Below are 24,843 nucleotides of genomic sequence, written 5' to 3' on the forward strand. Positions count from 1 at the left end.
AGAGTGGCCCCAATCATCGTCTTCTGGGGTCCCTCGGCAGCTCTCGTGGCTCCTCCCCATATCAGATAACCCCCTAGGAGAAGCGCTGTCCTGGAGGGGTTACCTTGCGGCGCGCTCCCGAGTCCAGCATTCGCTGTCCATAGCCGCAGAATGTATGACTCTGCCCCGCCCCCCCCCGGCGCCCGCATCAGTGGATTTGATTGACAGCAGTAGGAGCCAATGGCTGCGCTGCTATCAATCTATCCAATCAAGAGCCATGAACCCCGGGCAGAGGGACAGTGTGTCCCCGACAGGTGAAGTTCCAGGGCTCAGGTAAGTAAAACGGTGGCGGGGGGCCAGTCACTGCCAGGTGTTTTTCACCTTAATGCATAGGATGAAAGGTGAAAAAACAGGAGGGTTTACATCCCAAGGACTTCTTCCCAGAGGGGTCTTGTGTTAAGGGTCTTTCCCCTGGGTGTCTTTCCAGAGGGATCTTGTATTGAGGGGTGTTGTGTTAAGGGTCTCTCCCTCAGGTGTCTTTTAAGAGGGGTTTTGTGTTGAGGGGTCTCTCCCCTGGGTGTCTTTCCAGAGTGGTCTTATATTGAAGGGTCTCTCCCCTGGGTGTCTTTCCAGAGTGGTCTTATATTGAAGGGTCTCTCCCCTGGGTGTCTTTCCAGAGTGGTCTTGTATTGAAGGGTCTCTCCCCTGGGTGTCTTTCCAGAGTGGTCTTATATTGAAGGGTCTCTCCCCTGGGTGTCTTTCCAGAGTGGTCTTATATTGAAGGGTCTCTCCCCTGGGTGTCTTTCCAGAGTGGTCTTATATTGAAGGGTCTCTCCCCTGGGTGTCTTTCCAGAGTGGTCTTATATTGAAGGGTCTCTCCCCTGGGTGTCTTTCCAGAGTGGTCTTATATTGAAGGGTCTCTCCCCTGGGTGTCTTTCCAGAGTGGTCTTATATTGAAGGGTCTCTCCCCTGGGTGTCTTTCCAGAGTGGTCTTATATTGAAGGGTCTCTCCCCTGGGTGTCTTTCCAGAGTGGTCTTATATTGAAGGGTCTCTCCCCTGGGTGTCTTTCCAGAGTGGTCTTATATTGAAGGGTCTCTTCCCTGGGTGTCTTTCCAGAGTGGTCTTATATTGAAGGGTCTCTCCCCTGGGTGTCTTTCCAGAGTGGTCTTATATTGAAGGGTCTCTCCCCTGGGTGTCTTTCCAGAGTGGTCTTATATTGAAGGGTCTCTCCCCTGGGTGTCTTTCCAGAGTGGTCTTATATTGAAGGGTCTCTCCCCTGGGTGTCTTTCCAGAGTGGTCTTATATTGAAGGGTCTCTCCCCTGGGTGTCTTTCCAGAGTGGTCTTATATTGAAGGGTCTCTTCCCTGGGTGTCTTTCCAGAGTGGTCTTATATTGAAGGGTCTCTTCCCTGGGTGTCTTTCCAGAGTGGTCTTATATTAAAGGGTCTCTCCCCTGGGTGTCTTTCCAGAGTGGTCTTATATTGAAGGGTCTCTTCCCTGGGTGTCTTTCCAGAGTGGTCTTATATTGAAGGGTCTCTCCCCTGGGTGTCTGTCCAGAGTGGTCTTGTATTGAAGGGTCTCTCCCTGGGCATCTTTCAAGAGCGGCTTTGTGTTGAGGGGTCTCTCCCCTGGATGTCTTTCCAGAGGGGGTCTTATACTGAGGGGAGTCTCCCCTGGACATCTTCCCAGAAGGGTTTTGTGTAGCGGGGTCTCCCCCTGAGGGAAATTTCACCAGAATGTGCTGAAATGATTGAGGATCCAAACGTTGCTTCAGTCTTGATCCACCAGTTTGTCACTTTGTCGAAGCGATGATTGACTGAGGAAGAGATCCACACGTGAACCTTCTCAGCTCTCCTGCCCTAGGAGGACATGGTCAGGATAATATTATTAAGAGTTGAGACTACTAAGGAGCTGCATTCCACTACCATCCAGCATATACCATGAACGCTACAATTGCCATATGATAGGGAAATCCCAGAACTTAGGGATTTCCAATAACATTTTGACTGCTGAACCAAATTCAAAAAGATGTATTAAAAAATTTAAGACTATAGTTTTAGCCATAGGCAGGGAGAACAATACAGTAAGTACATGGTGACATTCAATATAATTGTTCTGAGTAGCTAGGGAAAGCAATACAATTTATATGTTTTACTAAAAGGGTGGGAACTAGCTAGCTAAAGTGTCTTTGAAGTCAAATCTTGATTGAAATGCAAAATACTTGTTTACATAGTTGTCAATTCCAAGGCTCGTTGACTGACCAGGTCTTCAAAAGCCGAGTTAGTGTTCTTTGCAAATCAAGGTGTAAATATAGCCTTTGAACACAATCAAGACAATTGTTACACAACATGACTTCTAACAGAATATACAACCAATATACATATATATATATACATATAAATATATATACCAAATCAAAAACACATGTTTAGATAATCATGACTAAATGTTTGATAAATAAATGGCTATTCCATTTATTCAATCACCATAGAACCTTCATATGAACACCCAATAGAGAACATCTGTTTCCTGCTGAATTCCGGGAGCTTTGTTTTGTGACATCTACCATCAGCTATGCTTTTCCATAAATCCTCTGCAGCACAACAATGCCAGAACTCTCCCTTCAGGGGCTGCTCACAGAGTGACTGGAAGGGGGGAGGGAGAGAAGAGACACATTTAAAATTTTTACCCCAGGCTTGTTTTGCACATTCTCCATCCAACGACTCCTTTGGACACTCCCTTTCCTACCCCCCCCCCCCTCCCTCCCCCCATGGGTATGCTTGAATATAGGCATCATTTTGGGCAGATATTATTGTCTACATCCAACTGCACTCCTTGGGCCCTTGTCCTTGTCACCCCTTGTCGTCAAGGGAGAAAATAAATCCAAATTTCGAGTTGTCACCATAACAGAAATAGAGGGGAAAATCTTCCAATGGCAACTGTCTAAAGCCCGGTACACACTATCAGAAAAAACTGAGGAGCTTGAGAGGAGGCTTAAGAGAGGACTTCCCTTGATTTTTGAAGGATCTCCTGTCACTTGCTGTTGTGCACATAACCTTTAAATACCCCTCTCCCCACCAATATCCCCCCAAATTCTACACGTAAGCCTGGTACACAATATCGGCAGGCAATGGCTGGTTCAACAGAAACTGGCCAACATTCGGTCAACAACCAGCTGCTGTCTGGCAAGCAACTGCCACCTGCCGCCTACCCAGCCAGTGTCTGCTGCTCTTGCCACCATCTGCTGTTCCAGCCATCCAGCTCAACTCTGGAAGATCATACAGGCACTCATACCTCGCCGTGCTCTCGCGGCCAGTGTCGCAACATCAGTGGTCCCTGAGCCGAGGCTGTACAAGAGGCCTCACTCTACACATCAGGCTCTGCCACAAGGTACGTGACACCTACAGTATGTCTCCACAAGAATTTAATCTGGTTCACTTGGCCCTTCAGAGACCACCATTTAAACCTAATATGTACATTCGTTTGACCTCACTTGCAAGGTGGGCTTCCTCCTCTGAGTATAGACTCTTGTGTATCCCATGTATGTATATTGTGGATGAACTCACTACCTCTGCCGGAATCTGTTCCAAGCATCAACTACTCGTTTGGTAAAATACTTTCTAAGGTTAGAGTTGAACTTTCCTCCTGCTAGTTTGAGGTCATATCCCCTTGTTCTTCATCTTCATACTTAAAAATACTGCCCTCCTGAACCTTATTCATGCCCTTCATTTTGCAGGTTTCAGTCATGTCCATCCTTTCCCTTCTTTCCTCCAGACTGTACATGTTACCTTCCTGAAGTCTCTCCAGATTTGATCTCTCAAACCTCTCACTATGTTTGCTGCCCGTCTCCGGACTCGTTCTATCTTATTGATATCTTACTGTAAGTTCTCCAGAACTTCCATAGCTGTTTGGAGGACCCCGTCTTCATACCATACAGATCCCACCATAGAAACAGTCCATAGGGATAAATCCATATTTCCTCCATCAGTTATCCAACCACTTTGTATCTCATAATATAAACAAATTCCTAAACATCCATCAATTTCCGCCTCCACCATTCCCATCGCTCTACCATTGCGATAACAATTCAACTTCTCACAATGCGAAAACAAATACCAATAATATGAATAGGGGAGGATTTAGGAAGGGGTCGGGGGAGGGGACAGGGATGTTTCTGAACTTCTATGAGCACTGTGCAGCAGATCCCAGGAAGAGGGGAGGGTTTAGGTCTCACATTGTACAACATCATTCTGTCTTGTTCCAGTAGTGGGGACTGAGCTGAGGGTCAGTTATGAGGACTCTACTGATCTTGGGGGGTCTCATTGTCTGCGTGCTGCTGGTGACCCCATCTAATGGTGATCGGACAGAGTCCCAGGATGGAGGAGGAGAGGTGAGTTCTCAGGAACATTCCATCCACATCATAAGACCTTCTATAGACACAGCTGTGCAACCAGAAATGTCCAAAGATATCAATTCCTAGTTATCACCGAGCAAAGTTCTGCAGATCTATAGTGAGGACAATGTATCAATATGTATCTATATCTGTCATGTATATATAATAATTACAATGTTCTTCAGATCTCTAGAGAAGATAGCAAAGAAATAGTCGTCACAATGTATCACCATTATAATAGCTTTCCGTTCCTTTTTCCATTATAGTATCTTTCTATCTATTTTCTTTCTTTCTTTCTTTCTATCTATCTTTTTCTTTTCTTTCTTTCATCGTTATAATATCTTTCTTTCTATAGCTACTCTTTCTTTCTTTCTTTCTTTCTTTCTTTCTTTCTTTCTTTCTTTCTTTCTTTCTTTCCTCTCTCTCTCTCTTTTCTTTCTTTCTTTCTTTCTTTCTTTCTTTCTTTCTTTCTTTCTTTCTTTCTTTCTTTCTTTCTTTCTTTCTTTCTTTCTTTCTTTTCTTTCTTTCTTTCTTTCTTTCTTTCTTTTCTTTCTTTCTTTCTTCCTCTCTCTTTCTTTCTTTCTTTCTTTCTTTCTTTCTTTCTTTCTTTCTTTCTTTCTTTCTTTCTTTCTTTCTTTCTTTCTTTCTTTCTTTCTTTCTTTCTTTCTCAATATAAAGGGCAGACAGTACAGTTACAATCCATTACAGGAGGATTAGGAGGACCATACTCTCCTAATTAGAATGAATGTGTTGGGGACACACAATAGCTCTCCCCTCCCCCACTGTTAGGCTTTTCAGGATTTTACATTCCAAACTGATAGTCAAATACCTGAACCTTAGTTACCCCCATCAGTCACATATACCACCTATAATACCCTCTATACGGGGTGATTTATATTGTTATGTCTGCACAGTACAAGATCTCCGGGGACAGGTCCCAACACGTTATCATTCCTTTCCTAAGAAAGAAACTATTCATATATTTATTTTACTCTTTATTATGCAGCAACCCTGACATATCTGTGGTTCTAACATGTTCTGTAATGCTGCACAGAGAACACCGAGCCAGTCACATCAGTCTCTGCACCAGAGGAGCTTACACTCTAATGTCCCCTCCCCCACAGTCACATCAGTCTCTGTACCAGAGGAGCTTACACTCTAATGTCCCCTCCCCCCACAGTCACATCAGTCTCTGTACAGAGGAGCTTACACTCTAATGTCCCCTCCCCTACAGTCACATCAGTCTCTATACAGAGGAGCTTACACTCTAATGTCCCCTCCCCCCACAGTCACATCAGTCTCTGTACAGAGGAGCTTACACTCTAATGTCCCCTCCCCCACAGTCACATCAGTCTCTGTACCAGAGGAGCTTACACTCTAATGTCCCCTCCCCCACAGTCACATCAGTCTCTGTACCAGAGGAGCTTACACTCTAATGTCCCCTCCCCCCACAGTCACATCAGTCTCTATACAGAGGAGCTTACACTCTAATGTCCCCTCCCGCACAGTCACATCAGTCTCTATACAGAGGAGCTTACACTCTAATGTCCCCTCCCCCACAATCACATCAGTCTCTGCACCAGAGGAGCTTACACTCTAATGTCCCCTCCCCCACAGTCACATCAGTCTCTGTACAGAGGAGCTTACACTCTAATGTCCCCTCCCCCACAGTCACATCAGTCTCTGTACAGAGGAGCTTACACTCTAATGTCCCCTCCCCCACACATCAGTCTCTGTACAGAGGAGCTTACACTCTAATGTCCCCTCCCCCACAGTCACATCAGTCTCTATACAGAGGAGCTTACACTCTAATGTCCCCTTCCCCACAGTCACATCAGTCTCTGCACCAGAGGAGCTTACACTCTAATGTCCCCTCCCCCACAGTCACATCCGTCTCTGCACCAGAGGAGCTTACACTCTAATGTCCCCTCCCCCTCCCAGGCACACACTATTATTATTATACATTTATATAGCTCTGACATATACCGCAGTGCTGTACAGAGATCACTGAGCCAATCACATCAATCTCTGTACCAGAGGAGCTTACACTCTAATGTCCCCTCCCCCTCCCAGGCACACACTATTATTATTATACATTTATATAGCTCTGACATATACCGCAGTGCTGTAGTAAATTGAGTTTTTTGTCCATAATATCAGCCTGACAAACAAATAATAAATAAATAAAATACCATAAAATAACACCTCACCACAGCACAACACACTGAGGAAGAGGCTGCATGTAGATCAGTGGTTCTCAACTCCAGTCCTCAGGACCCATTAACAGGCCAGGTTTGCAAGATAACTGAAATACATCACAGGTGACATAATGTGCTGCTCAGTGATTGCCGTATTCTAGTCTGCATCTCCCCAAGGTAATACTTAAAATCTGGCCTGTTAGTGGGTCCTGAGGACAGGGGTTGAGACCCACTGATGTAGACCATCATCTGGAAATATTCTCAGTAATATCATTGGTTGTGTAGGAGGCCCAAATATGTTTCCAGGTGTCATTTATGGTAGTTGAAGGTCATGTTGGAGTTTTCTTCTGTCCGAAGGACCTAATACAATTGAATCGTTTCTATTATGGCTCCCATTGGCTGGCCACACAACTTCCTAGTCTCACCGCCATCAACACCAAAATCTCCCCCTGCACTTCCCACCAGTATGACCTCCCAACCCTGCCCGGTGAGGACATCAACTCCCGAAGCCCTCCACTTGGTCTGAATTTGAAGCAGAATGATACTCCCCATACACCCCTGTGTCACACCTTGTCCCTGATTACAGCCTGGACCACTAGAACCCATAACCACATATTCCCTACTGGAATCTCTAAAGCTAGCCAGTGCAGTGGAAATTGGCACTTCTAGGTTTCAACCAGGGTGCCTCCACCACAGCCAATCAGGAGACTGCTTTCCCAATTAGCACCTCCTAAAATTAGGAAGGGAGGCATGCCTCTGGATTTGGGCAACATGTGTCTATGCCTTGGTTTAAACCCGTGCTGTCAGAGTCTAACCTGTATCATTGTGCCCCCCCCAGTGTTATCCCTGCCTGTACATAGTTACATAGATAGTAAGGTTGAATAAAGACACCAGTCCATCCAGTTCAACCTGAGTGAGTGTGGGTGCATGTCTACAATCATCCCTATTTTTATTTAAGGTACCCATATGGTGCCGCCAATTCACGCAGCACTCTGCACATACGTCGTACACCCACATCAATCCCTACTCTCAAGGTGCCCACAATCCAAGGTCCCAAACTCACATTCATATACTAACTAGGGCCAATTTTGAACAGAAGCCAATTAACCTACCAGCATGTCTTTGGAGTGTAGCTTCAGTCTCATCCATGTTTCCTGAGCCCAAGTGTTCTCCAGAGTTTGTGGGCCTCCTCCTTGCCTGCCTCCAGCCTCGGTGTGTTCCTCTGTGCCTCCTGAGCTGTCAGTGCCTGTAAGTGACTCCTAAAATTTCTGGATGAACCCTCTGCACAGGGCTATATACCCTTTCTAACAAACTTTCCTTTACATACTTTGCAATACATGTTTAAGCCGGCCAACTGCATCAAAGTAATCCCTCTCTGTCCAGTCCCTACTCTGCTCTGCAAAATGCAAACACCCCACTGGATATAATTCCAATATGGGGCAGATAGATACAAACTGGAGGAGAACTACAAGGTTCAGCACTGGCCACTGACCTGTAAGGCAATAGGAGTAAGACATACCTTTGCTCAAATCCCAATGGCTTCTACATGTATATAATCCATCATTGGGATTTGAGCACAGGTATGTCTTACTTCTATTGCCTTGCAGGTCAGTGGCCAGTGCTGAACCTTGTAGTTCTCCTCCAATTTGTATCTATCTGCCCCATATTGGCATTATATCCAGTGGGGTGTTTGCATATTGCTGAGTAGGGACTGGCCAGAGAGGGATTACTTTGATGCAGTTGGATGGCTTAAACATGTATTGCAATGTTTGTGAACTAAAAACCCCCGTTCTTTTGCAAACGTTGCTAGAGTGGGGTGTATAGCCGTGTGCAGAGGGTTCATCCAGAATTTAGTGTTAACATGTGGTCACACCCCCTTTTAGCACCTGATTATGTACATTATATACATGTAGAAGTTATTGGGATTGGAACACAAGTATATCTTACTTCTATTGCAAGTGACTCCCAGTGGTCCCAACTAGTGACTTAATTGCACCCCTGTATCTCCCATATCTCCAGGGTACCCCAGAGATTTCTGTGTCATCTAGTGACTCCGGTGCACCCCAGTTCATTCTATGTCATCTAGTGACTGCAGTATGCCCTGTGCACCCCATGTCTCTAGGTGCCCCATATTGGCATTATATCCAGTGGAGCGTTTTGCATATTGCAGAGCAGAGTAGGGACTGGCCAGAGAGGGATTACTGACCAGAGCATACATGGTCATCCAGTGCACTCCAGTTCACCCTGTGACCTCATTGTGCCCCAGATTAACCTCTGTCATCCTGTAAGGGGGCTTCTGATTGGCTGTTTGCACCAATTCACCCAAGCTCTTGACCCGCTTCTTCTTGGATAGGACAACAACCCACTTAGCTTTCCCACTTAGCCTCCGCGATATTGTGCTCAACTCCTTGCCATAGGCCTCCCCTGGCCACTAGCCTTTTTATTCATAAGAAAGGAATGTCCATACAAGTAATAGGTTATCTGCACTTTACTGATTTAGTGGACAGACTGTAGCAGCCAACTGTGAAAGCAGCACATTGCACATCAATGATAAGCCATCTGCCCTCACTCTCTCTCTCTCCTCTCTTTCTCTCAAGGTCATTGGCACTCACTCAGAGGGCTCTGACTTGCCCATTAGGCTTTATGCGTCCAGATCACGACTCTCTTCCAGAGACAGGACTGCTGTAGCTGCACCTCTAGGTTCTGTACTCTTCTCCCAAATGTCACTAGAAGTCCCAGGGGCAATGGTACGCCCACCAGAGAACATTGACCTGGCCTAAAAGGCTTTTTCACATCCCACTAGCAGTCCACCTAGACCACGTTTCGTGAGACGGGATGACTACAGCTGGCTGTTTTGGGTATTGGACTATCTCACCCGGAGACTTCTGCCCTGTGCAGAACCAGCTCTGACTACATCTACATACATGTAGGGTGTCTGACTCCCATGCATGGGACCCCCGTCTGCCTAAGACCCCCCCCCCGGCCTTTATATGGGCACTGACTACACTCATGACATCACTACAGGAATTCTATCAGGACTTGGATCACCTTCTGGTGGCACTGTGGCTCTGGGTGAAGAGTTGTAGTTCCGATGTTCACCAGCGGGTGTAATCAGTCTTAGTACTTTTTTTATGATTACTGTTTGTGGTCCGTTTAAAATCCCAACTTGAGAAACTTGTTTTTTACTATATGTACTAAGGATGTGGTCCGCAAACAGTACAGCCAACTAGCTGTGGCAAACTCTTTTTCTATTGTAATCAGTCTTCACCTGGTGCTGGCTGCTGGGAGGGTATTTAGCACCTCCTCTACTAGTGCCTCATCAGTGTTTTACTTTGCTGTCAGATACTGTCCGCCAATTATCCTGAGCCGAGATCCCGATCTTGCTCCTGCCCTCCATCTTGTACCCCCTTCCCATCTCTTCCTTGCATCTCCAGTTTACCCTGATTATTGGTGTCCCCCATTTTTGTACATATTGTAATCAGTTAGGTTGCTAGTTAGACATTTTGGTTATTGGGTTATAGTATCATTATATCTATATGTTTGCTGTGCTTCCTGTTTGCTGGTGCTTGGATGGATGTCTTATGTTTTACTATTAATAAATTCACTCACCAGCCACTTTATTAGGTCCCCCTTGCTAGTAGCGGGTTGGACCCTCTTTATTAGGTCCCCCTTGCTAGTAGTGGGTTGGACCCTCTTTATTAGATCCCCCTTGCTAGTAACAGGTTGGACCCCCTTTATTAGGCCCCCCTTGCTAGTAGCGGGTTGGACCCTCTTTATTAGGTCCCCCTTGCTAGTAGCGGGTTGGACCCTCTTTATTAGATCCCCCTTGCTAGTAACAGGTTGGACCCCCTTTATTAGGCCCCCCTTGCTAGTAGCGGGTTGGACCCTCTTTATTAGGTCCCCCTTGCTAGTAGTGGGTTGGACCCCCTTTATTAGATCCCCTTGCTAGTAACGGGTTGGACCCTCTTTATTAGATCCCCTTGCTAGTAACGGGTTGGACCCCCTTTATTAGGCCCCCCTTGCTAGTAGCGGGTTGGACCCCCTTTATTAGGTCCCCCTTTCTAGTAACGGGTTGGACCCTCTTTATTAGGTCCCCCTTGCTAGTAGCGGGTTGGACCCTCTTTATTAGATCCCCCTTGCTAGTAACAGGTTGGACCCCCTTTATTAGGCCCCCCTTGCTAGTAGTGGGTTGGACCCCCTTTATTAGGTCCCCCTTTCTAGTAACGGGTTGGACCCCCTTTATTGGGTCCACCTTGCTAGTAGCGGGTTGGACCCCCTTTTTTAGGTCCCCCTTGCTAGTTGCGGGTTGGACCCCCATTATTAGGTCCCCCTTGCTAGTACTGGGTTGGACCCCCTTTATTAGGTCCCCCTTGCTAGTAGCAGGTTGGACCCCCTTTGGCCTTAATTTTTCGTGGCATAGATACAAATGTGTTGGAAACATTCCTCAGAGATTTTGCTCCATAGTGACATGATAACATCACACAGTTGTGGCAGATTTGTTTTTCGGCTGCACATCCATGATGCCAATCTCCCGTTACACCACATCCCAAAGGTGCTCTATTGGATGAGATGTGGTGAATGTGGAGGGCATTGGAGTACAGTGACCTTATTGTCCAGTGGTGAGATGATTGGAGCTTTGTGACATGGTGCATTATCCTGCTGGAAGGAGCCATCAGAAGACAAATTAGGCGGCCGCGAGGCCCCTGGGAGTGCGGGGCCTAAGGCGACCGCCTAATTTGCCTAATTAGAGAGCCGCCTCTGCACATGTGCCATTCATTCCGCTGCAAATCGAAATTCGGACAACATTTTTGTTATTCAGAGATTCAGATGTATCCAAATTTCTGAATCGCAATAGTAACGAATTTCAACCAATTTAAAATAGATTATAACGAAACAAAATAACTTAATGAAATAACAAATTGTCTGAATTCAAATTTGAAGATGGATTTGAACCTAATAATGAATTTGAATTTAAATTGGAAACACATTGCAATAAATACGGTAAGGTATAAAAGTGAAAAAAGATGATGATTGGTGCCCGGGGGGAAGATCTTTTTCAGGAAGCTTGGTGCCCTGGGGGTGGATCATTCTCAGGAGGCTCGGTGCCTGTGGGGTAGATCTTTGTCAAGTGGCTTGATGAATTGAGGGTAGACCTTTTCTTGGAGGCTTGGTGCCCTGGGAGAAGATCTTTTTCAGGAAGCTTGGTGCCTTTGGGGTGGAAATTTGTCGAGGCGGCTTGATGACTTGATGTCTTTTGTTATATGAATGCGGTTTGTGGAGATAAAAACTGATTTATACAAGAGATTATGTTGTACACGGTCTCACACAGGCAAAAACAAGTGCTGTTTTTCCATGAAACATCACAGAAGATAAGGTAAGAGCCTAATCAAAGCCAGTGAGAAAGGCAATACAGAGAAAAATCTATCACCAGGACATCAAACGTCCTCTGGAGGCTTGGTGCCTTTGGGGTAGAAATTTGTCAGGTGACTTGATGACTTGAGGGTAGATCTTCTCTTGGAGGTTTGGTTCCCTGGTGGTAGATCATTATAAGAAGGCTTGGTGCCTTTGGGGTAGACTTTTGTCAAATGGCTCGATGACTTGTGGGTAGATCTTTTTTTGGGAGAGTTGGTACCTTCTACCCCCAAGGTACCAAGCCTCCCAAAAAAAAGATCTACCCACAAGTCATCAAGCCATTTGACAAAGGTCTACCCCAAAGACACCAGACCTTCTGCTAATGATCTACCCTCAGGGAACCAAACCTCCAAGGGAAGATCTACCCTCAAGTCATCAAGCCACCTGACAAATTTCTACCCCAAAGGCACCAAGCCTTTGATTTGATGCCCTGGTGATAGATTTGTCTCTGTATTGCCTTTCATTAGGCTCTTACCTTATCTTTTGTGATGCTTCATGGTAACTCAGCAATTGTTTTTGCTTTTGTGAGACTGTCTACAACATAATCACTTGTATAAAATTGTTTTTATGTCCAGAAACCGCATCTATATAACAGAAGACGTCTCCTCAGTAGATGGTTCTTATTGGATTAGCACAAATATTGAACTCATGACAGGATCTGATTGTCTTTTTCAGAAAGGAGCCTCTGATCTGAGAGAGTTTGTTGGTGAAAATGAAGATGGAAAACCTAACGGGATTGTTGCGGGTTCTTCCTCAGCCATCGATCAGCGGGCCCAGCTGCGGTCCAGGAGAGTAAGTGATGGTTCATTTTCTGTATAGTCTTTAAAAACTGTTTTACAAGATAAATCAAAGCAGCTAAAGAAAAACTTCCCATCATGCAGAAAAATATCACCTTGCCCAAATTATTTAGCACCCTCCTGACTTTTGTGGCTCTCTCAGATCTCCAAGTCAATGCAGCCAAATCCAAGACCCTAAATTTAAATCTTAACCCTTGTGTTCTTCATCACCTGGTCCACCTCCCTGCCATATTTGGGTATTAATCTCACAGCGTCCTTTGTCATGCTATACAAGGCTAATTACCCCCCCCCACACACACACACACACACACCCATGCCCCTTGTATACCTTTGGTTTGGTAGGACTTATTCCCCAAAAATTACTTCATTACCTAAACTTCTTTAAGGGGCCTCCCAATTCTAATCCCTAGTTGTACAAAGGAAAATTTGGATATGTATTTGACACCACAGGCCGAAGCTAGGGGCTGCAGTATTATATAACTGCAGACTGTCAGGTACTGAGATTTAAGCAGTACTATACTGCAGCCCAAATCGCACCACTGGCAAGATTGCATAACGAATTACCTCTCTGGACCCACCTTACCATAATTGAATGCACTACATCCCATAACTTAATATGTCTACCTCCCAAGCAAGACCCCCAATAAATAATCCCACTGTGCAATATTCCTTAAGACAATAGGATCTGAGATTTGTTCTAGCAATTTCATTTCACCTTATCTCCCTCGCTTAGGAATCCTACATAATCTCCTTTTCCTTCCCGCATACGAGAACCCCACAAGCCTTGGGTGGCAACTAAAAGGTGATAAATACGTATATCAGGGCTCGGCAAAACCCAGGTGCAAGAAATCAAGTCCTTGCCCCCTTTTGACCCTCCCCCAATTGGGAGGCGAGCCGGGGACAGCGGCTATCCCGATTGAGCAGAAATATGGGGACGACAGTGTCCCCCGTCTCTGCCCAATGGCCGAGAGTGGACAGCCCAAGTTGGGGCTCGAGAGCTGGCTGAACTCTACTCCCCAGGTGACAGGGGACATCCCAGGGGCCCCAGCAACAGCAGCAGAGGAGGGGGGACACGTTGTGGGAGGAATGTATGAGAAGGGTGGTGGGGGGGGCTCCTAATTTTTTTAGCTGCCTCCTTAACTCAAAGCTAATTTGTCAAGCCCTGGTGTATATGATAACCTATCAACTGATGGTATAAAATCCCTTCAATATCTTAGAGGGCATTGGAAATCGCCGCACACAGAAATGTTTTGTGGCATGCAAAAAATACATTACATTACCAGCCATATAAAGCAATGCACAGATCGCCCAATACGCTTAATGTCGTTTGAAAATCGCTGCTTAACAGATCCCCATTCCAGGGGTCTTGTTTCTGCCCTGTTTATGACCCTCACTTATTGCACAGGCCCATCAAAGCTCCATTATATGGACAAATGGGAGAGGAAATTTGGGGAATTCCTAGACCATGTCAACTGGAATATGACATGGACCACCGTAGCGAAATCCTCACCTAATTTCCTGGCACAAGAAAATTCCTATAAAGTGTATCTCTCAGGAACATGACACCAGATCGTTCTGAGATGTCTCTTCAGCCTGCTATTAAGGCCGTTGGGAAAACGTCTCTCTTCTGCATATCTGGTGGCCCTGTCCTAAGGCCATTCGATTTTGGAACCAAGTATACAACATGATGATTAGGTCAGCGATGAACTGCCACCTGACACGGAACCCTTGCAGTACTTCGCTACATAGACAAGTTTAAGACCTTTCCAAGCATGACAGAAAACGAGTCTGGTTCATGTTTCTTACCACCAAGCAAATGGTAGCTAAAGCTTGGAGACCACCAACTATCAGAGGTGAAACAGAGAGTGATGGGCATCATAGTACATGGGGAGCTTACTGCAATACTTGATGGGCATCATAGTACATGGGAAGCTTACTGCAATACTTGATGGGCATCATAGTACATGGGAAGCTTACTGCAATACTTGAAGGGCATCATGGTACATGGGAAGCTTACTGCAATACTTGATGGGCATCATAGTACATGGGAAGCTTACTGCAATACTTGAAGGGCGTCATAGTACATGGGAAGCTTACTGCAATACTTGAAGGGCATCATAGTACATGGGAAGCTTACTGCAATACTTGAAGGGCATCATGGTACATGAGAAATTGGGCCCTCAACTGGGCTTCCGGGAGCCTCCTTGTTCTCACCCTCTCCCCATCAAATAAACCCCCTTCCCTAGTTTATTCCCCTCCCTAATCCCTTCTCATTATCTTCTTTTCTCTTCCTCTCTCTCTTTCCTCTACTCCCCACCTCTCCCCTTCAATGTCTCTTCTCCTCCCGAGCTCGGAGCTTCTCCCAATCCAACCCCCTCCCAGCTACCTGTTGTGCATCTCCACAATATAGAGACAATTTCTACTCATCTAATCTCCACTGCAAAGATTTCCAACACAATGCATCCCCTCATCATCAGACAGAACAATCTGTTATCCTCTAAACTCGCTCCCTTCATTAACAGTTCAACAGCTCTGATTCTATGGCATTAATCCACCCCTCCCCCCCCCCCATCCCCCCGGCCTTTTCTTTTTTTTTGTATTTTTTTGTTGTTGTTACTGTACTGTTTTCTTTTTTTGATGCTCGTGGTGTTGAGCTTGTTGCTCGGCATTCCCAACATCATTCTGTATAACTACATTGCTAAAAATCTTCAGCTTTGTACACCTACCAGAAATTTAATAAAACCTAAACATTTTGTAAAAGAATGTTTATAAACAATGTTACTTTGTATCTCTCTATCTCTCATCTGAGCAATAGGGATAAAACTTTTTCGCAGAAGAGAGTTTAATAAGACTCGTGGCCACTCATTACAATTAGAAGAAAAGAGGTTTAACCTTAAACTACGTAGAGGGTTCTTTACTGTAAGAGCGGCAAGGATGTGGAATTCCCTTCCACAGGCGGTGGTCTCAGCGGGGAGCATTGATAGCTTCAAGAAACTATTAGATAATCACCTGAATGACCGCAATATACAGGGATATGTAATGTAATACTGACACATAATCACACACATAGGTTGGACTTGATGGACTTGTGTCTTTTTTCAACCTCACCTACTATGTGACTATGTAACTATGAGCAATGTTTATAAACAATGTTACTTTGTATCTCTCTATCTCCTGTCTGATCAATGTTTATAAACAATGTTACTTTGTATCTCTTTATCTCCCGTCTGATCAATGTTTATAAACAATGTTACTTTGTATCTCTTTATCTCCTGTCTGAGCAATGTTTATAAACAATGTTACTTTGTATCTCTTTATTTCCTATCTGAGCAATGTTTATAAACAATGTTACTTTGTATCTCTCTATCTTACCGTTGGATCAATTGGCCTGGGCAGGAAGGGGGTGAAAGTGTCCAGTATTGAAGGGGTTAAAACTCATAACAACAGATATTTATAGTCCAGGGGGGGTGAAGCCGTATTGGTCAGTGGTTAGTAGCAAATTCGTTTTTATATCATGAGAAAAAATGTAAACTGTCTGATCAATGGATATATTATAAAAATGTAATTTAACCCCTTGCCGACCGCCTAACGCAGATATACTGCGGCAGAATGGCACGGGCAGGCAGAATCACATACCCGTACGTGATCTGCCTCCCGCGGGCGGGGGGTCCAACCGCCCCCCCCCCCCGTGCCAGCGGCGGTCGGCATTTGTCTGGGAGCGTTCCGTGATGAGGGGGAGGCCATCCGATCGTGGCCCCCCCCTCGCGATCGCTCCCAGCCAATGACAATCATCCCCTGCCTCTGTATAGTACACACAGGCAGAGGATGTGATGTCATCTCTCCTCGGCTCGGCGGTTTCCGTTCCGAGAGAAGACATGTGAGTGCACAACACACACACACACACAGTAGAACATGCCAGGCACACTTTACACCCCCTCCCCCCCCCAATCACCCCCCCCATGTCACACTGACACCAAGCAGTATTTTTTTTTTTTTCTGATTACTGCATGGTGTCAGTTTGTGACAGTTAGAAGTGTTAGGGCAGTTAGTATTACCCCCCTTTAGGTCTAGGATACCCCCCTAACCCCCCCTAATAAAGTTTTAACCCCTTGATCACCCCCTGTCACCAGTGTCACTAAGCGATCATTTTTCTGATCGCTGTATTAGTGTCGCTGGTGACGCTAGTTAGGGACCTAAATATTTAGGTTCGCCGTCAGCGTTTTATAGCGACAGGGACCCCCATATACTATCTAATAAATGTTTTAACCCCTTGATTGCCCCCTAGTTAACCCTTTCACCACTGATCACCGTATAACCGTTACGGGTGACGCTGGTTAGTTCGTTTATTTTTTATAGTGTCAGGGCACCCGCCGTTTATTACCGAATAAAGGTTTAGCCCCCTGATCGCCCGGCGGTGATATGCGTCGCCCCAGGCAGCGTCAGATTAGCGCCAGTACCGCTAACACCCACGCACGCAGCATACGCCTCCCTTAGTGGTATAGTATCTGTACAGATCAATATCTGATCCGATCAGATCTATACTGGCGTCCCCAACAGTTTAGGGTTCCCAAAAATGCAGTGTTAGTGGGATCAGCCCAGATACCCGCTAGCACCTGCGTTTTGCCCCTCCGCCCGGCCCAGCCCAGCCCACCCAAGTGCAGTATCGATCGATCACTGTCACTTACAAAACACTAAACACATAACTGCAGCGTTCGCAGAGTCAGGCCTGATCCCTGCGATCGCTAACAGTTTTCTTGGTAGCGTTTTGGTGAACTGGCAAGCACCAGCCCCAGGCAGCGTCAGGTTAGCGCCAGTACCGCTAACACCCACGCACGCAGCGTACACCTCCCTTAGTGGTATAGTATCTGTACAGATCAATATCTGATCCGATCAGATCTATACTAGCGTCCCCAGCAGTTTAGGGTTCCCAAAAACGCAGTGTTAGCGGGATCAGCCCAGATACCTGCTAGCACCTGCGTTTTGCCCCTCCGCCCGGCCCAGCCCAGCCCACCCAAGTGCAGTATCGATCGATCACTGACACTTACAAAACACTAAACGCATAACTGCAGCGTTTGCAGAGTCAGGCCTGATCCCTGCGATCGCTAACAGTTTTTTTGGTAGCGTTTTGGTGAACTGGCAAGCGCCAGCGGCCTAGTACACCCCGGTAGTAGTCAAACCAGCACTGCGGTAACACTTGGTGACGTGGCGAGTCCCATAAGTGCAGTTCAAGCTGGTGAGGTGGCAAGCACAAGTAGTGTCCCGCTGCCACCAAGAAGACAAACACAGGCCCGTCGTGCCCATAGTGCCCTTCCTGCTGCATTCGCCAATCCGAATTGGGAACCCACCACTTCTGCAGCGCCCGTACTTCCCCCATTCACATCCCCAACCAAATGCAGTCGGCTGCATGAGAGGCATTTTCTTTATGTCCTCCCGAGTACCCCTACCCAACGAACCCCCCAAAAAAAGATGTTGTGTCTGCAGCAAGCACGGATATAGGCGTGACACCCGCTATTATTGTCCCTCCTGTCCTGACAATCCTGGTCTTTGCATTGGTGAATGTTTTGAACGCTACCATTCACTAGTTGAGTATTAGCGTAGGGTACAGCATTCCACAGACTAGGCACACTTTCACAGGGTCTCCCAAGATGCCATCGCATTCTGAGAGACCCGAACCTGGAACCGGTTACAGTTATAAAAGTTAGTTACAAAAAAAAGTGTAAAAAAAAAAATATATATAAAATAAAAAAAATAATAGTTGTCGTTTCATTGTTCTCTCTCTCTCTATTCTCTCTCTCTATTGTTCTGCTCTTTTTTACTGTATTCTATTCTGCAATGTTTTATTGTTATTATGTTTTATCATGTTTGCTTTTCAGTTATGCAATTTTTTATACTTTACCGTTTACTGTGGTTTATTGTTAACCATTTTTTTGTCTTCAGGTACGCCATTCACGACTTTGAGTGGTTATACCAGAATGATGCCTGCAGGTTTAGGTATCATCTTGGTATCATTCTTTTCAGCCAGCGGTCGGCTTTCATGTAAAAACAATCCTAGTGGCTAATTAGCCTCTAGACTGCTTTTATAAGCAGTGGGAGGGAATGCCCCCCCCCACCGTCTTCCGTGTTTTTCTCTGGCTCTCCTGTCTCAACAGGGAACCTGAGAATGCAGCCGGTGATTCAGCCAGCTGACCATAGAGGTGATCAGAGACCAGAGTGGCTCCAAACATCTCTATGGCCTAAGAAACCGGAAGCTACGAGCATTTCATGACTTCGATTTCGCCGGATGTAAATAGCGCCATTGGGAAATTGGGGAAGCATTTTATCACACCGATCTTGGTGTCGTCAGATGCTTTGAGGGCAGAGGAGAGATCTAGGGTCTAATAGACCCCAATTTTTTCAAAAAAGAGTACCTGTCACTACCTATTGCTATCATAGGGGATATTTACATTCCCCGAGATAACAATAAAAATGATTTAAAAAAAAAAAAATGAAAGGAACAGTTTAAAAATAAGATAAAAAAGCAAAAAAATAATAAAGAGAAAAAAAAAAAAAAAAAGCACCCCTGTCCCCCCCTGCTCTCGCGCTAAGGCGAACGGGCGAACGCAAGCGTCGGTCTGGCGTCAAATGTAAACAGCAATTGCCCCATGCATGTGAGGTATCACCGTGAAGGTCAGATCGAGGGCATTATTTTAGCAGTAGACCTCCTCTGTAAATCTAAAGTGGTAACCTCTACAGACTTTTAAAGGCTTTTAAAAATGTATTTAGTTTGTCGCCACTGCACGTTTCTGCGCAATTTTAAAGCATGTCATGTTTGGTATCCATGTACTCGGCCTAAGATCATCTTTTTTATTTCATCAAACATTTGGGCAATATAGTGTGTTTTAGTGCATTAAAATTTAAAAAAGTGTGTTTTTTCTCCAAAAAATGCGTTTGAAAAATCGCTGCGCAAATACTGTGTGAAAAAAAAAATGAAACACCCACCATTTTAATCTGTAGGGCATTTGCGTTAAAAAAATATATAATGTTTGGGGGTTCAAAGTAATTTTCTTGCAAAAAAAAATAATTTTTTCATGTAAACAAAAAGTGTCAGAAAGGGCTTTGTCTTCAAGTGGTTAGAAGAGTGGGTGATGTGTGACATAAGCTTCTAAATGTTGTGCATAAAATGCCAGGACAGTTCAAACCCCCCCAAATGACCCCATTTTGGAAAGTAGACACCCCAAGCTATTTGCTGAGAGGCATGTCGAGTCCATGGAATATTTTATATTGTGACACAAGTTGCGGGAAAGAGACAATTTTTTTTTTTTTGCACAAAGTTGTCACTAAATGATATATTGCTCAAACATGCCATGGGAATATGTGAAATTACACCCCAAAATACATTCTGCTGCTTCTCCTGAGTATGGGGATACCACATGTGTGAGACCTTTTGGGAGCCTAGCCGCGCACAGGACCCCGAAAACCAAGCACCGCCTTCAGGCTTTCTAAGGGTGTAAATTTTTGATTTCTCTCTTCACTGCCTATCACAGTTTCGGAGGCCATGGAATGCCCAGGTGGCACAAACCCCCCCCAAATGACCCCATTTTGGAAAGTAGACACCCCAAGCTATTTGCTGAGAGGTATAGTGAGTATTTTGCAGACCTCACTTTTTGTCACAAAGTTTTATTTTCAAAAACAAATGAGAGCTGCAAAATACTCACCATGCCTCTCAGCAAATAGCTTGGGGTGTCTACTTTCCAAAATGGGGTCATTTGGGGGGTTTTGTGCCACCTGGGCATTCCATGGCCTCCGAAACTGTGATAGGCAGTGAAGAGTGAAATCAAAAATGTACGCCCTTAGAATGCCTGAAGGCGGTGCTTGGTTTTCGGGATCCCGTACGCGGCTAGGCTCCCAAAAAGTCCCACACATGTGGTATCCCCGTACTCAGGAGAAGCAGCAGAATGTATTTTGGGGTGCAATTCCACATATGCCCATGGCCTGTGTGAGCAATATATCATTTAGTGACAACTTTGTGCAAAAAAAAAATAAATTTGTCACGTTCCCGCAACTTGTGTCAAAATATAAAACATGCCATGGACTCGACATGCCTCTCAGCAAATAGCTTGGGGTGTCTACTTTCCAAAATGGGGTCATTTGGGGGGGTTTTATGCCATCTGGGCATTTTATGGCCTTCAAAACTGTGATAGGTAGTGAGGAGTAAAATCAAAAATGTACGCCCTTAGAAATCCTGAAGGCGGTGATTGGTTTTCGGGGCCCCGTACGCGGCTAGGCTCCCAAAAAGTCCCACACATGTGGTATCCCCATACTCAGGAGAAGCAGCTAAATGTATTTTGGGGTGTAATTCCACATATGCCCATGGCCTGTGTGAGCAATATATCATTTAGTGACAACTTTTTGTAATTTTTTTTTTTTTTGTCATTATTCAATCACTTGGAACCAAAAAAATAAATATTCAATGGGTTCAACATGCCTCTCAGCAATTTCCTTGGGGTGTCTACTTTCCAAAATGGGGTCATTTGTGGGGGTTTTGTACTGCCCTGCCATTTTAGCACCTCAAGAAACGACATAGGCAGTCATAAACTAAAAGCTGTGTAAATTCCAGAAAATGTACCCTAGTTTGTAGGCGCTATAACTTTTGCGCAAACCAATAAATATACACTTATTGACATTTTTTTTACCAAAGACATGTGGCCGAATACATTTTGGCCTAAATGTATGACTAAAATTGAGTTTATTGGATTTTTTTTAGAACAAAAAGTAGAAAATATCATTTTTTTTCAAAATTTTCGGTCTTTTTCCGTGTATAGCGCAAAAAATAAAAACAGCAGAGGTGATCAAATACCATCAAAAGAAAGCTCTATTTGTGGGAAGAAAAGGACGCAAATTTCGTTTGGTTACAGCATTGCATGACCGCACAATTAGCAGTTAAAGCGACGCAGTGCCAAATTGTAAAAAGTGCTCTGGTCAGGAAGGGGGTAAATCCTTCCGGGGCTGAAGTGGTTAAATGAATTAAAATAAGTATTAATTGAGAAGTGCTGTGTGCGTCCGGCCTCACCCCCTCCTTCCCTTCATGCAGCAGGAACCGTCATCACTGAGAAATCCTCCGAAATGGAAGAAGTGTCTCGGATGTAACTCACCGTTAAGTAATGAAGTAGGTGACAATGTTATATATACAGAACAATGGCGGTAATACGGGGGGGGGGTGATTTCAGGCACTGGGGGATCCCAGGTATTATGATAAAGGGGGGTTCACAATACCACCTTGTAGGACAGGTGGATGTCTGTATGAAAAGTGTATCAGCGAGTGTTATATGTATCTGAATATTGGCAACCTGGAAAAAAAAATATATCCTGTTTGATACTAAATCAATCATTGGAGGAAAAAAAAATCTCTTTTTTGTTATGACTATAAAATCTATTTATAAAACATTTGATGTGTAAATTTCTCATCATTCGCACAGCCATGAAGAATGACCCCCATAATGTGCTGAATATATATATTTATTTCCTGTGGTCGTCAGCTCCATCTAGTGGCCATAATGTGGCATTTTTCTTAGATACCTCAATCAGGAAAATACGGCATCATGGCCACTAGATGGAGCCGACTGTCATAGGCAATAAACACATTAGACACATTACAGGAATTATTCATTATTCATACACTCCCACAGAGATTCTTTTATATATATATATATATATATATATATATATATATATATATATATATATATATACACGAACCCCCTATGTGTGCCTTTTAGGGCTATTTAAATATTGACGTAGGGGTGGCTTAGAGGCGCTCACTGGTCTTGCAGAGGAGGACGATCAAATATTGACATACATTGCAGGATTAAAGGGTTACTAAACCCTCGTTTGAAAAAAAAAACACAAACAAACAAGCGTCATACTTACCTCCTCTGCGCAGTTGGTTTTGCACAGAGTGGCCCCGGCCCTCTTTTTCTGGGGTCCCTCAGCGGCGCTCCTCCTCTTCTTGAGTGCCCCATCAGCAGGGACAGAGTTCTCCAATCAGCAATCAGCTCTCCAATCAGCAGGGACAGAGCTCTCCAATCAGCAATCAGCTTTCCAATCAGCAGGAGTAGAGTTCTCCAATCAGCAATCGGCTCTCCAATCAGCAGGGACAGAGTTCTCCAATCAGCAATCAGCTCTCCAATCAGCAGGGACAGAGCTCTCCAATCAGCAATCAGCTTTCCAATCAGCAGGAGTAGAGTTCTCCAATCAGCAATCGGCTCTCCAATCAGCTCTCCAATGAGCAATCAGCTCTCCAATCAGCAGGGCTAGCGCTCTCCAATCAGCATGCTCCCTATATACTGTATATGTAATTGTTAGATTCCAATGAAAGGTTGAGGTTGTGTCATTACATAATTCTGTTCTTGTCTTTGCAGGATCCAATCAGACTGCCTAAACGTTCACGCCGCCAGGAGAAAAAGGTGATAATTATGGATTTGAACGTATTTTTGGGGCTCCAGGTGGTCCTCTGCTGTAGTTGGGGGAGGAGGAAGGTGACGGGTTCCCTACCTGAGAGGAGACACCTCAGAAAAGAGTCCCTTGTGTGCCCCTCTGATCAGGGCATCTTAAGAGCATTATAGGCCCCCGGGCAGTACAGTGCACTGGGAACCTGTCTACACAATCACACACCAGAATAAAAATGCAAATTATCAATAAGGATATATTTATTGGAACTTCCAACAAAATCAGTGTTTAAACATTAACACAACGTTTGGACAATATAACACGAGTTTGATGGGCACAGTGGTGGCAGCTTTTGATGGGCACAGTGGCTGTGTTTGATGGGCACAGTGGCAGCTTTGATGGGCACAGTGGCAGTGTTTGATGGGCACAGTGGCTGCGTTTGATGGGCACAGTGGCTGTGTTTGATGGGCACAGTGGCTGTGTTTGATGGGCACAGTGGCAGCTTTGATGGGCACAGTGGCAGCATTTGATGGGCACAGTGGCTGTGTTTGATGGGCACAGTGGCAGCGTTTGATGGGCACAGTGGCAGCGTTTGATGGGCACAGTGGCAGCATTTGATGGGCACAGTGGCTGTGTTTGATGGGCACAGTGGCTGTGTTTGATGGGCACAGTGGCAGCATTTGATGGGCACAGTGGCTGTGTTTGATGGGCACAGTGGCTGTGTTTGATGGGCACAGTGGCAGCTTTGATGGGCACAGTGGCTGCGTTTGATGGGCACAGTGGCAGCATTTGATGGGCACAGTGGCTGTGTTTGATGGGCACAGTGGCTGTGTTTGATGGGCACAGTGGCAGCTTTGATGGGCACAGTGGCAGCATTTGATGGGCACAGTGGCTGTGTTTGATGGGCACAGTGGCAGCGTTTGATGGGCACAGTGGCAGCGTTTGATGGGCACAGTGGCAGCTTTTGATGGACACAGTAGCTATTTGATGGGCATAGTGGCGATATTTGATGGGCACAGTGACAGCTTTTGATGGGCACAGTGGCAGCGTTTGATGGGCACAGTGGCTGCGTTTGATGGGCACAGTGGCAGCTTTTGATAGACACAGTGGCAGCTTTTTATGGGCACAATGGCTGTTTGATGGGCACAGTGGCAGCTTTGATGGGCACAGTAGCTGTTTGATGGGCATAGTGGCTGTGTTTGATAGGCACAGTGGCAGCTTTTGATGGGCACAGTGGCAGCTTTTGATGGGCACAGTGGTAGCGTTTGATAGGCACAGTGGCTGCGTTTGATGGGCACAGTGGCAGCTTTTGATGGACACAGTGGCAGCTTTTTATGGGCACAGTGGCTGCGTTTGATGGGCATAGTGGCAGCTTTTGATGGGCACAGTGACAGCTTTTGATGAGCACAGTGGCAGCGTTTGATGGGCACAGTGGCTGCGTTTGATGGGCACAGTGGCAGCTTTTTATGGGCACAATGGCTGTTTGATGGGCACAGTGGCAGCTTTTGATGGGCACAGTGGCAGCTTTTGATGGACACAGTGGCTGTTTGATGGGCACAGTGGCAGCTTTGATGGGCACAGTGGTTGTGTTTGATGGGCACAGTGGCAGCTTTTGATGGGCACAGTGGCAGCGTTTGAT

General features: G+C 45.4%; 1 protein-coding gene across 8 annotated transcripts in view; it reads left to right on the forward strand.

Annotated features, from left to right (window-relative positions):
* Nucleotides 1–4,143: 4,143 nt before the first annotated feature.
* Nucleotides 4,144–24,843, forward strand: part of LOC141145681 (uncharacterized) — a gene marked incomplete in the record, with an annotated part of 80,908 nt that continues 60,208 nt past the window's right edge. For 2 of the 8 annotated variants that reach the window (XM_073632533.1, XM_073632529.1), the window contains 4 exon segments: nucleotides 4,155–4,369; nucleotides 12,658–12,774; nucleotides 21,850–21,924; nucleotides 23,177–23,221. In XM_073632533.1, the coding sequence (XP_073488634.1) occupies nucleotides 4,271–4,369; nucleotides 12,658–12,774; nucleotides 21,850–21,924; nucleotides 23,177–23,221 (336 nt within the window). 8 annotated transcript variants of the gene reach the window in all.

Source organism: Aquarana catesbeiana, linkage group LG05 (genome assembly GCF_042186555.1).
Source record: "Aquarana catesbeiana isolate 2022-GZ linkage group LG05, ASM4218655v1, whole genome shotgun sequence".
Taxonomy (NCBI): Eukaryota; Metazoa; Chordata; class Amphibia; order Anura; family Ranidae; genus Aquarana; species Aquarana catesbeiana.